The sequence below is a fragment of the Capricornis sumatraensis genome, chromosome 4 (genome assembly GCF_032405125.1).
Source record: "Capricornis sumatraensis isolate serow.1 chromosome 4, serow.2, whole genome shotgun sequence".
NCBI lineage: Eukaryota > Metazoa > Chordata > Mammalia > Artiodactyla > Bovidae > Capricornis > Capricornis sumatraensis.
The window spans coordinates 10,464,845-10,477,908 of record NC_091072.1 but is presented as its reverse complement, the minus strand read 5'-3'; the positions used below and the strand labels follow the sequence as shown (position 1 = coordinate 10,477,908).

General features: G+C 40.0%; 1 protein-coding gene across 3 annotated transcripts in view; it reads left to right on the top strand.

Moving 5' to 3' along the window:
• The first annotated feature begins 701 nt into the window (after positions 1-701).
• Positions 702-13,064, top strand: part of IDO2 (indoleamine 2,3-dioxygenase 2) — a 64,665-nt gene continuing 52,302 nt past the window's right edge. For all 3 annotated transcript variants that reach the window (XM_068970912.1, XM_068970915.1, XM_068970911.1), the window contains exon 1: positions 702-910. In XM_068970912.1, the coding sequence (XP_068827013.1) occupies positions 812-910 (99 nt within the window). In that variant the 5' untranslated portion in view covers positions 702-811. The remainder of the gene's footprint in view (positions 911-13,064) is intronic.

Sequence of the window (13,064 nt, the reverse complement as noted above, 5' to 3'; positions counted from 1 at the left end):
GTACTTCGGTTTACTAAGCTGTAAAGTAGATCTGGTAGTACCTGGTTCATAGGTAAAGTCACCCATTTTAGAGGTCAATTTTCAAACTATGTTTAATAAACATAGAGGGTTAAACAGATGATACATTAGGCTTTTCTTGAATTTGTTAATATCTGCTACCTTGTTTATCAAACTTCACGAAACATATATTCTCTGAGTGTCATTGGAGTTTTAAAAAAAAATTAAACAGTATTTCTTAATGTCATTCAAAGTAATTATAATCTTGGAATATGCTGTTCAAACTACACACAGAACTCTTCCGAGGTTCTGATATGCCCACAGAGTCCTTGTCCCCCTCTACTCATGGCAATCACTGACATGTCTGTCTGAAAGTAACTGACTTCTGGTTTTAATAGTTTACGCCCAAGATCTAGTTGTCAAAGTTCATCATGGAACAGGTTCTGTCAGAGTGTTTGGGATCAACAAAAACTCTTGTTTATTTCCCTTTTTCTAAAGAAGAGCAGATTTGTCTCTGGGTTTAAAATCAATCTTCTTGTATACACATATAAGAATTTGTGTGTGTGTGTGATGTGATTTTGACAGCCTATTTGTTTTAACCAGCAGTCTTTAGCTGTTTACTCAGCTTTGTGTCAGAGAAAGTCCATGGTAATGTGAAATTTAACCTCAGAGCAAGGTTCTCCCCTGTTCCTGAGACAACCGGACAGCTAAATGCGAGGAAGAAATGCTATTCTGAAGATCCCTGTGTCTTTGACGTATTTGGAGCAGTTGTCTCTTCAGTAGCAGTCTCGGCACAGATACTTCAAATAACATTATGGAGCCTCAAAGTCAGGATTTGAAGACAGCACCATTCTTGACTTTAGGAAGATTTCACATTTCTGAAGATTATGGCTTTCTTCTCCCAAATCCTCTGGTAAGGCTAGGGTCTTAGAGCAAATCAGTATAGTTTTCTTGAGATGCTTATTTGTGTGTTTGTTTGTTTAATGATGTAGTCATTAAGAGAGATGCAACATAAATGCCAAGTCTGTGATGTGGGATGGATAATACAAATAAGTGCAAGTTGCTCAGTCATGTCCAACTCTGCGACCCCTTGGACTATACAGTCCATGAAATTCTCTAGGCCAGAATACTGAAGTGGGTAGCCTCTCCCTTCTCTAAGGGATCTTCCCAACCCAGGGATCAAACCCAGGTCTCCTGCACTGCAGGTGGATTCTTTACCAGCTGAGTTACCAGGGAAGCCCAACAATAGTGGAATGGGGAGCCTATCCCTTCTCCAGTGGGTCTTCCTGACTCAGGGATTGAACCAGGGTCTCCTGCATTGCAGGCGGATTCTTTACCAACAATACAAATAAGGCACAGGGTGCTTACCAGCAAAGGCAAGTGACAGCTACAGCAGGGAGAGAGCAAGTGACAGGTTTTAATGTCAGGTTGTTTGTTTGTTTGTTTGTTTGTTTTTTAAATGATTTCTATTCATTCCAGTGATTTGTGAGCAAATGTGCAGTTATCAAAAAGAGAGAGAGAATTAGATAAAGATCAGTTATATGATCGCTGGGTCTGGAAGATCCCCTGGAGAAGGGAATGGCTATCCCTCCAGTATCCTTGCCTGGAGAGTCCCATGGACAGAGGAGCCTGGTGTGCTACCCTAGTTCGTGGGGTCATACAGAGTCAGACATGACCGAATGACTAAGCACTAGGGCAAGAAATTCAGTTTATCTTGCCTGGCTGCTGCTGCTGCTGCAAGTTGCTTCAGTAGTGTCCGACTCTGTGCAACCCCATAGACGGCAACCCACCAGGCTCCCCCGTCCCTGGGATTCTCCGGGCAAGAACACTGGAGTGGGTTGCCATTTCCTTCTCCAATGCATGAAAGTGAAAAGTAAAAGTGAAGTCGCTCAGTCATGTCCGACTCTTCATGACCCCACGGACTGCAGCCTACCAGGCTCCTCCATCCATGGGAGTTTCCAGGCAAGGGTACTGGAGTGGGGTGCCATTGCCTTCTCTGATCATGCCTGGCTAGTGGCAGAGGAAAAAGAACACAATGGACCTCAGGTGTGTTTGAGGATAGTAGGAGGGATTAGATATTCACAGATATGGCTGTGAAGAGGAAAACGCCTTTGAGAACAAACTGCAACTATTTCTTAATTGTTCTTAAGGCAGGTCCTTTTCAACACTGTTTAAATCTTTGAATGTGGTTGAGATTAAAAATGTTAAAACTGCTAGAGTGCTTAGAAACTGAAAACCAGAAGTGGCTTGCCCAAAGTCATATTATTGGAAAAAGCAGAAGTACTCAGGACTCTTGATTTCTTTTTTCCTACTATGTTATAAATAAGGGCCAAGACGACTCAGCTAAAAATCTAGAGACCAAATGTTACAATCACTGCAATCACTTATTAGATGCAATTTTTCCTTCTACGGACCTAATTGGTGATTTAATCATGATTAATGATTGACCTAGAATTTAATGAACTTTTATGGAAGTCCTACTTCTGAGTGTGTTAGAGGAATACAGATGAAGATAGGATCTATTTGCTGATCCCCAGTGCTACTCTGTAGAGCTGTTAGTTTTCAAATCAAGTCACAGATCTGCAAGAAACTTGAGCATTAACAATAATGATTCCAGGGTGTTATAACAGATGACAGTTGTGGCCCAGAACACTGGACTGTGTTCTCTGACCTTGCCACTAGGCTGACCAAGAATGTCCATTTGCTAGAGGCCAAAGGGGATTCCAAGAAGCAGGATTTTCTATGCTAAGCCAGGAAAGTCCTGAACAAACCAGAATACTTGAGTCATCCAAAGTTTTACTCACTAACTCTTGTGACCTAGAATGAATCATCAGCATTGCCTGACCCTCAGTTTTCACAGGCACTGGAAGAGATCTAGCCCCACTCCCACTGGACTGCTGCGGAGCATGGAAGCACTTTCATAAATCCAATGGACTGCTAGAAGGCAATTTGCCTGACCCTCAGTCCAGAGCTTATTCAAAATTTCATTCTGTGTATATAACTTGATTCAGGCACATTCAGATCATCTCTAGTTCACAAGAAAGAGCCAATCTACAGGCTAACACACTCTTATTGGGATTAAATATATACACTGAACTGAGAAAAATAATATTAAAATTATTGGGTTGGCCGAAAAGCTTTTTTGGGTTTTTCGATAGCATTTTATGTGTGAACATTGGGTGGAGCCACCATGATTGTGTTCCCTTCTTTGCTGTTTCCTTTCTTATAAATAAGAAAACCAGATGGGAAACAATAACAACATCACGTGCGTGTGACTCTCTGAGACAATACAAGACCCCGTCTTTCCTGTGGTCTGGTTGATGCATACTCCTTAGAAGAAATTTCCATTCTGGAACTCAGATAGAAATTCGCTGGCAAACTGGATCTGTTCTCACAGTCATTTGCCAGAGTTCTAAAGATTGCACGTCTTTGTTTCAGTTTTAATTTTCTCTCCTAAACACCTCCCTTTCTGGGAAGAGGTAGGGGAGAAGTGTTGACACCAGAATCTGTCTCAGGTTAACTCAGCTGAGAATCCCTCACCCATCACCAAATAGCAGTGGTGTCACAACAGGTCACAGATTGAGAAATATCAGCTTGGTTTTTCTAAGGGCTTTGTTTGCTTTTAGGGAAGTGATGGGGTGGCTATTCCATTATGTCAATCAGACCAAAGATGCCCTTCCAGCAAGCTTGGTTGTTTACCATAAATACTTAGAGCATGTAAGTATAATTATGTACCACAGGTAGTAAATATCATTATGTTCCAATGATTTTAATAGCATTTTTAGGTAAAGCTAATAAATACAAGAAATGGTTCTGATTTTTATCAATAACAAAGAAGAAAAGAAAGCACAGTCAAACTAATGAATAAGCAGTCATTCTGGCTCTGCGGAAAGGGGCTGACTTGGTTTAACATACTCTACCCTACTGTTTGTATAAACTCTTAAACATCTGTAGGGTCTAACATTTCAGTGAGGAAAATGTGTCTCTTTTAGTCCCATAGGAAAGTCACAAAAATTGCTTGCCAGTCATGTAATCTGTGTGTGCATATGTTTGGGTGGGTGGGTGGGGAGAAATTTTTCTTAAAAGAATTTGAGCAAATCACCTGGGCAGAAAAGGAGGGACCAAGATAGATGATAGCAGATTAGATTGGGGTGAGACCAAGGGAACTCAAATGTTAAGCTCAGGAATTTGGATTTCATACATCTGATAAATGTCTTATGCAATGGCTGGTGAATGTATTCCTAGCAAGTTAAGTGCAGGCAATGTTCTGACAGTGATTCCTGGATTGTGTACCAAAATTAGCTGGGGAGCCTAAATAAATACTGATGCCAGAACCCTAGCAAGGAGTTAAATCAGAACCTCTAGGCTAACTTGCTCAGTACTTGTAAGTGACAGAATCTGTAAAAGACAGTGGAGGTTCACATGAGCAATGAGGGTTTTTAGAGGTTGTTTTTGGAAAGAAATGTGTGCCTAACTATGAGAAACAGTGAGAAGGGCTTGCGTGCATACTAAGTCACTTCAGTAGTGTCTGACTCTTTGCGACCCCATGGACTGCAGCCCACCAGACTCCTCTCTCCATGGGATTCTCCAGGCAAGAATACTGGAGTGGGTTGCCATGCTCTTCTCCAGGGGATCTTCTGGACCCAGGGACCAAACCTGGGTCTTTTAAGAAAAATAAATATACATATACTCTCCTGTAAAAATTTAAAGCACTTGTGAGAAGCAGTGGACTCCATCTGTTTAGAAAGAAGAGTAAAAAAATAATTAACACAGAAGACTATAGTTTTCGAATGGAAAGTAGAGGTAGGAAGAAATCTAATATTTCCTTGAGAAAAAACTACCATTATTTGCTAGTATCTGAGCTATATGCCTGACCATGTCAAATGAGATTTGAGGCAATGATGGTTATATTTAGTTTAGTTCAGTTGCTCAGTCATGTCTGACTCTTTGCAACCCTATGGACTGCAGCATGCCAGGCTTTCCTGTCCATCACCAACTCCCGAAGCTTGCTCACACACATCTCCATGCTTTATTTTATTTATTACATATTATATTACATACATATACATGGTTTATTACATACTATATAGCCATATAAACGGTTATATTACCAATAGATATAGTATTATATCTACTATATTGCAGAGATACACACAAAGAGATCAGATTTCGGAACACTGAATGTAGATTAATAAAGAAAGGTGAATTTGGGGGTGGGGAGAGTTGGACAGGATGTGGATTTCCACGCCAAAGTTAAGAAACCAAGAGAAAGTTGAGGCAAGCCGATGGGGAAGTAGTTGGACAATGGGGATAAAAATGGGGAAAAAAAGGCCAAAATGGTCCTAGAAACTGGAATCTGAAACAACGAAACTGCTCAGAGTTTTTCACCCTCAGGGTATCGAAGCTGTAGAAAAGCTTAAGACAATACGGGGAGAGCTGAGCTGAGTCATCTAAGAAAGGATGAAAAAATCATGCATCAGGGAAATTACATATCTGCTATTCTCAATCAAAATGAGGCTCTGGAAGTGAATTAATTTCCTAGGGTTGATGTCAAAATTACCAAAAACATGTCGGTGGCTTAAAGCAAGAGAAATGTTCTTTCTTAGACTTCTGGAGGGAAGAAGTCTGAAATTAGGGTGTTGGCAGCACACTCCTGCCCCAGCAAAGTCTCTCAGGGAGAATCCTTCTTGGCCTCCTCCATCTTCTTGTGGCGTCCTTGCTCCCAGGAGAAGGACTCCACTCTCTGCTCCATCTTCACATGGCCTTCTTCTCTGCTCTGCAATCTTCCTCCCTCTCTCCCCGTCTTCTCTTATAAGGACACATGTCATCACATCCAGGCTTACCAGGTGAAGTTAGTGGTAAAGAACCTGCCTGCCAATGCATGAGACATAAGAGACATGGGTTAGGTCCCCTGGGTCGGGAAGATGCCCTGGAGGAGGGCATGGCAGTCTGCCCACTCCAGTATTCTCACCTGGAGAATCTCATGGACAGAGGAGCCTGGTGGGCTACCATCCACATCATCGCAAAAGAGTCAGACAGGACTAAAGCGACTTAGCACACATCATCACATCCATGCTAATTCAAGGTGTTCTTATCTTGCGGTGCCTAACTAAATGATATCAGCAGAGACCCATTTCCAATTAAGGTCACATTCACAGTTTCCAAGCAGACATGTCTTTTGGAGAGAAAAGGGTTGGCACAAGCCATTCGGCTCACTATAGGAAATGAAGCAGAAAGATGAACAGTTACAGAAAGGGAGATCCTGGGTGATGGAAACCAAAGCCTTGCTAAGTTTTTTTTTTATAATTATTGATCAATTGATTTTTTTTTTTTTTGGCTGCGGTGGGCTTCACTGCTGTGAGAGCTTTTCTTTAGCTGTGGCAAGTGGGTGTCTCCTTGTGGCGGCCTCTCTTACTGTGGAACACAGGCTCTAGGGTGCTCAGGCTTCAGTGGTTGCAGTCCTCAGCATCTAGAGCACAGGTGCAACAGTTGTGGTGCACAGGCCTAGCTGCGTCACAGCAGCTGGGATCTTCCCAGACCAAGGACTGAACCCATGTCTCCTGCATTGGCGGGTGGATTCTTTACCACTGAGCCACAAGGGAAGCCCCAAAGGTTTGTTTTGCCCTGAGACCCCCAGAGCTGACCAGACAGGAGGGTAAATGGCAATAAAATGTGAAGGTACAAAACACAAAACGATCAAGGAAGGACGAGGGGACGGTTAAATATTGACTGGTTTTGTCGGCGGATTATTAACTTGTGTTCACCACTCTATGATCTCAATGTTCTGAAAAAACTGAAGAATATTCACATGCTCTGCTGAAAATTGTAGCTTTAAGATGAGAGAAAAGCTGGAATATGAGAAAACATCTTATGAGCCAAGGGTAGACAGCTAAACTAGCCCACATGAGCTCAAAGTTCAGCCTTGTTTTTCAAATGTGAGCACAGTAATCAGGTGGCCACAGCTATATGGGAAAGCAGTCTCCATGTCAGCAAATTTGGAAAACTCAGCAGTGGCCACAGGACTGGAAAAGGTCAGTTTTCATTCCAATCCCTAAGAAAGGCAATGCCAAAGAATGCTCAGACTACGGCACAATTGCACTCATCTCACATGCTAGTAAAGTAATGCTCAAAATTCTCCAAGCCAGGCCTCAGCGATACATGAACCATGAACTGCCAGATGTTCAACCTGGTTTTAGAAAAGGCAGAGGAACCAGAGATCAAATTGCCAACATCCCCTGGATCATTAAAAAAGCAAGAGAGTTCCAGAAAAACATCTATTCCTGCTTCATTGGCTATGCCAAAGCCTTTGATGTGTGGATCACGAGAAACTGTGGAAAATTCTGAAAGAGATGGGAATACCAGACCACCTGACTTGCCTCTTGATAAACCTGAATGCAGGTCAGGTACAACAGTTAGAACTGGACATGGAATAGCAGACTGGTTCCAAATAAGGAACAGAGTACCTTAAGGTTGTATATTGTCACCCTGCTCCTTTAACTTATATGCAGAGTACACCATGAGAAATGTCAGGCTGGATGAACCACAAGCTGAAGTCAAGTTTGCCGGGAGAAATATCAGTAACCTCAGATATGCAGATGACACCACCCTTATGGCGGAAAGTGAAGAAGAACTAAAAAGCCTCTTGATGAAAGTGAAAGAGGAGAGTGAAAAACTTGGCTTAAAACTCAACATTCACAAAACTAAGATCATGGCATCTGGTCCCATCACTTCATGGCAAATAGATGGGGAAACTGTGGAAACAGTGGTTGACTATTTGGGGTGGGGGGCTCCAAAATCACTGCAGATGGTGATTGCAGCCATGAAATTAAAAGATGCTTCCTCCTTGGCAGGAAAGTTATGACCAATCTAGACAGCATGTTAAAAAGCAGAGACATTACTTTGTCAACAAAGCTCTGTCTAGTCAAGGCTACAGTTTTTCCAGTAGTCATGTATGGATGTGAGAGTTGGACTATAAAGAAAGCTGAATGCAGAAGAATTGATGCTTTTGAACTGTGGTGCTGAAAGAGACTTTTGAGAGACCCTTGGACTACAAGGAGATCCAACCAGTCCATCCTAAAGGAAATCAGTCCTGGTTGTTCATTGGAGGGACTGATGTTGAAGCTGAAACTCCAATACTTTGGCCACCTGATGCAAAGAACTGACTCATTTGAAAAGACCCTGATGTTGGGAAAGATTGAAGGCAGGAGGAGAAGGGGACGACAGAGGATGAGATTGTTGGATGGCATCACTGACTCGATGGACATGAGTTTGGGTAAACTCTGGGAGCTGGTGATGGACAGGGAGGCCTGGCATGCTGCAGTGCATGAGGTCGCAAAAAGTTGGACATGACTGAGCAACTGAACTGAACTGAACTGTCCTGTATAAATATTGTGAAAGTGAAAGTGAAGTTGCTCAGTCGTGTCCAACTCTTTACAACCCTGTGGACTGTAGCCTACCCGGCTCTTCTGTCCATTGGATTTTCCAGGCAATATTACTGGAGTGGATTGCCATTTCCTTCTCCAGGGGATCTTCCCAGCCCAGGGATTGAACCCAGGTCTCCCGCATTGTAGACAGACGCTTTACCGTCTGAGCCACCAGGGAAGTCTGTATTGGAATATAATTGCATTGCAATGTTGTGTTTGTTTTTGCAGTAAACAAATGCAAATTATCCATATATGCACATATATATGTATGTGTGTGTATATATATATATGTATGTATATACATATATATCCCATTCCTTTAGAGCTGCCCACACACACCCCAATCTCACCCCTCTAGGTCATCATAGAACACCAGGCTCAGTGCCCTGTGCTATACAGCAGTCTCCACTAGCTATCGATTTTAGTAGCTATCGATTTTACCAGCTATCAATTTTATGCATAGTAGTATATATATGTCAGTCCTACTTTCTCAGTTTGTCCCATCCTCTCTTTCCTCTGCTGTGTCCATAAGTCCATTCTCTGCATTTGTATCTCTATTCCTTCCCTGCAAATAGGTTCATCAGTACCATTTTTCTAGGTTCCATACATACTTATTAATATACTGCATTTGTTTTCCTAACTTACTTTACTCTGTGTAATAGATTCTATATTATTGCATGTCTGTTCAACTGACTCATATTTGTTTCTTTTTATGGCTGAGTAATATCCCTTTGTATATACGTACCACAACTTCTTTATCCATTCATCTGTCAATGGACACCTAGGCTGGTTCCATGTCCTGGCTATTATAAATAGTGCTGCAATGAACAATGGGGTACATATGTCTTTTTGAATTATGATTTTCTCAGGGTATATGTTGAGTAATGGGATTGCTGGATCATACAGTTGTTTTATTCCTAGTTTTTTAAGGAACCTCCATACTGTTCTGCATACTGGCAGTATCAATTTACATTCTCACCAACAGTGTAAGAGGGCTCCCTTTTCTCCACATGCTCTCCAGCATTTATTGTTTGCAGATGTTTTGATGATGGCCATTCTGACCAGTGTGAGGTGATACATCATTGTGGTTGTTGTTTGCATTTCTCATAATGAGCAATGTACATCTTTTCATGTTTTTGTTGGCCAACTGTATGTCTTCTTTGGAGAAATGTCTGTTTAGGTCTTCCACTCATTTTTTAATTGGCTTTTTTGTTTTTCCAATAATGACCTGTATAAATCTAAAAGGATAATCTAGAATCATGTTTCTGAAACTGTGGGTTGTGGAGTGGGGAGATGGAAGAGGAGTAAAGATGTGCTCCTATGGATGCATAAATGCTGAGATGTTTAGTATTGTGTTTCTAATCTCTGACTAGATATAGAAAGAAATGTTTTATATCACAGAGATAATTTGCAATGTAAAAACATTTTCCATTAAAAAGATTTTAGTTTCCTTCTTTTTTCCAACTCAGGTCTTTGAATCTTTGGGAAATTATTCTCTGGGATTCATGAAAATTATTCCTTAAAGGCAATTTTATACATTCCTTTAGCTGAGTAACAGTAGATGATTAACATTACAAATTCTGGTTAACAGCACCGACAATACTATAATAGTCACTTTGATGTGAATTTGAAGTCTAGATAAATCTCTTACTAGTTTTAAAACTAGCAAGTCATATTTGCTCTCTTTTTACCTGCTTTGCTTGTGTGAGGATAACATGTCATGGGCATATGAGGAGGATCAAATTAAGAAAACCCCTCATAATGCTGACACTCTGTAATTTCAGTCTGAAACTAAAGACTAAGCCAGGCCCAGCTCCAGGTCCTGTTGACAACAGGATAAGTTACTACTATATAATATAGATTTTCTAAATCATGACCAATTTGAGAAGGAATATTTTATCATATTTCATACCACAATTATATCAATATTTATGAAATTATGTCCTAATTTGATTTTGAAGCATATAATTACCATAATTATCTCCCAACTGCTTTTAATCACAACTTAAGACCCCATTATTGATAAAAGTAGTCTTTCAATTGTATAATATCAGGTTAATATGTACTACAAATTGACCATCCTCTGCTTGAAATCTTACTTCAAACTCCTTTTATTGAATATTTATTTTATTATTAATCTTTAGAAATTAGGAGACTACTAAAATTCAGTGGCACATCATTAGTGACAAGATTTTTTCTGAAAAAAAAAATTTAAATGTGACTATTTTGTTACCAACTTAATAAATTCATATCAAGTTCATATTTGAAGATTCTTAAAAGTAGGAAATTGATTATTCATAACTCTACAAAAAAATCAATATACCTTAGGTATCTGGGGATAATTTATCTAAGGGTGTATATGTTTGGCTATGTATTTGTCTGTATATATATGTGTGTCTATATGTTTGCAAAGCTGCAAAGTTGTACTTCTATTGCATATCTAAACCTGCATTGTGTGTTTTTAACTCAATGCTATAAAATAAAACTGCCTGAAATTAATCAGTCTTAACAATATAATTTTAATGGTTTCATTAAATCCTATTTGCATGATAAAACATTGCAATTTAATGGCATTAGACATTTAGGTTAATTTTAATTTTCCCTCTATAAATACAGCCAATATATGAAACTTCTGATGGTTTAATTCAAACCAAGTCATTCCCACAAAAATTGCTTATCTTGTTCCTAAAATTAACTTGTAATCACGAGCTAATTTTGAGGACATTTGCTTAGGATGCTTCCCAATTCTTCATTCTAGCCTCTGGGCATTCACTCTCTCTAGTGTGAGATTAATGTACCTCCTGGAGCTAATTCACTATTTCTTCAATTTTTTTTGCTGAAATTTTTTTTATCATTTCAGCCCACTGCATATTTTTGCACTACTTTTAATGTTTCAGAACACTTAGTTTACAGATGTGAATTAATGTGAACTCTCTGCTCCCAGCCTAGAAAACAATTTTGATAGAGGATGAGACCAGAACAAAAGATACAGTTCCCCTAGGTGGATGAATCAATTTGTCACCAATGAAAATTTTTAATTCTTGTCCAATCTTCATCATAGAAATGCCTGAGCTCTTATTCTAAATGGAGACAGGTGGGCAGAGATGGTGAACCCCTCTCTGTAGCAGCTGCTGCCCAAAGCCACAGAACCTCAGTCCCAAATCTGTTTACATCCTTCAGAAAAAAAAAAAAAAAGAAAGAAAGAAAGAAAGAAACAGTTGAAAAAAAAAAAGAAAATTTATCATTGCCAAGTTCTGCCTTGGAGGGCATTTTAACATCCATTTATTGTTACTTTTGGGCATCCTTGGTAGCTCAGATGGTAAAGAATCCACCTACAGTGTGCGAGACCTAGATTTGATACCTGGATTGGGAAGATCCCCTGGAGAAGGAAATGGCAACCCACTCCAGTATTCTTGCCTGGAGAATCCCCATGGACAGAGGAGCCTGGTGGGCTACAGTTCAAGGAGTCACAAAGAGTTGGACATGACTGAGCAACTAAGCACAGCACATTGTTACTTTGGCATGCTCTCAAACAACTTATCAAAATGTTCTTTCTAAACCTTTTCTATACTTTTTCTTGGCTTTTCTGATTTTATGTATCGTAACAACTTTCCAGGGGCCTCCCTGGCAGCTCAGTGATAAAGAATCCACATGCAGCGCATGAGATGTGGGTTCAGTCCCTAGGTGGGGAAGATCCCATGGAAGAGGAAATGATAACTCACTCTAGTCTTCTTGCCCAGGAAATCTCACAGACAAAGGAACTTGGCTAGCTCCAGTTCATGGGGTTGCAAAAGAGTTGGATATGTCTTAGCAACTAAAAGACAACAACAACTTTCCAGTGTCAAAATATACTCACAGTAATGCCAAAATTGGGTTGGTCTTTTATACTAATGAATTCAGTTTGATAATATTTTATTTAAGAATTACCTTTTTGTATTCATACACCGCAGTAGTGTTACGGTTTCAGGGGTTAGTCCTGAGAGTCTGTTATCTTCACAAATTGCATTAAGTGCTTTCTCATCTTCATCTATTCTCTGGAACAGATAATATATCATCATTCTTAAGAAAGGACAGATTTTAGGTGATAAGTTTTTAATTATATTTTTCATTTCCTCTATGCTTATTGGTCTAGAAGCTTATTTCACCTAGAAGATTTCATACTTCTAGGTGAAAAAAGAACAAACAAAAAATGACCTTTTACAGTTTTTCACTTGGGGTTTCAATTTAGATTTTCACAGTATTAGCAAAATTTATTGATATAATTCTTCTATATTTCATTAAGAATGGAATTTTTTTTAGTTCCTATGCTAAGTCACTTCAGTGGTGTCCAACTCTGTGCGACCCGATAGACAGCAGCCCACCAGGCTCCCCCATCCCTGGGATTCTCCAGGCAAGAACACTGGAGTAGATTGCCATTTCCTTCTCCAATGCACGAAAGTGAAAAGTCAAAATGAAGTCGCTCAGTCGTGTCCGACCCTCAGCCTACCAGGCTTCTCCATCCATGGGATTTTCCAGGCAAGAGTACTGGAGTGGGGTGCCATAGTTATTTTATAGTAGTAACTATTATTTAGTCAGTGTTCACTTTGTACTAGACCTGTGTTAACCTTAGCTACATATTTTGTAATTGAGTCTCGCAGTAATCTT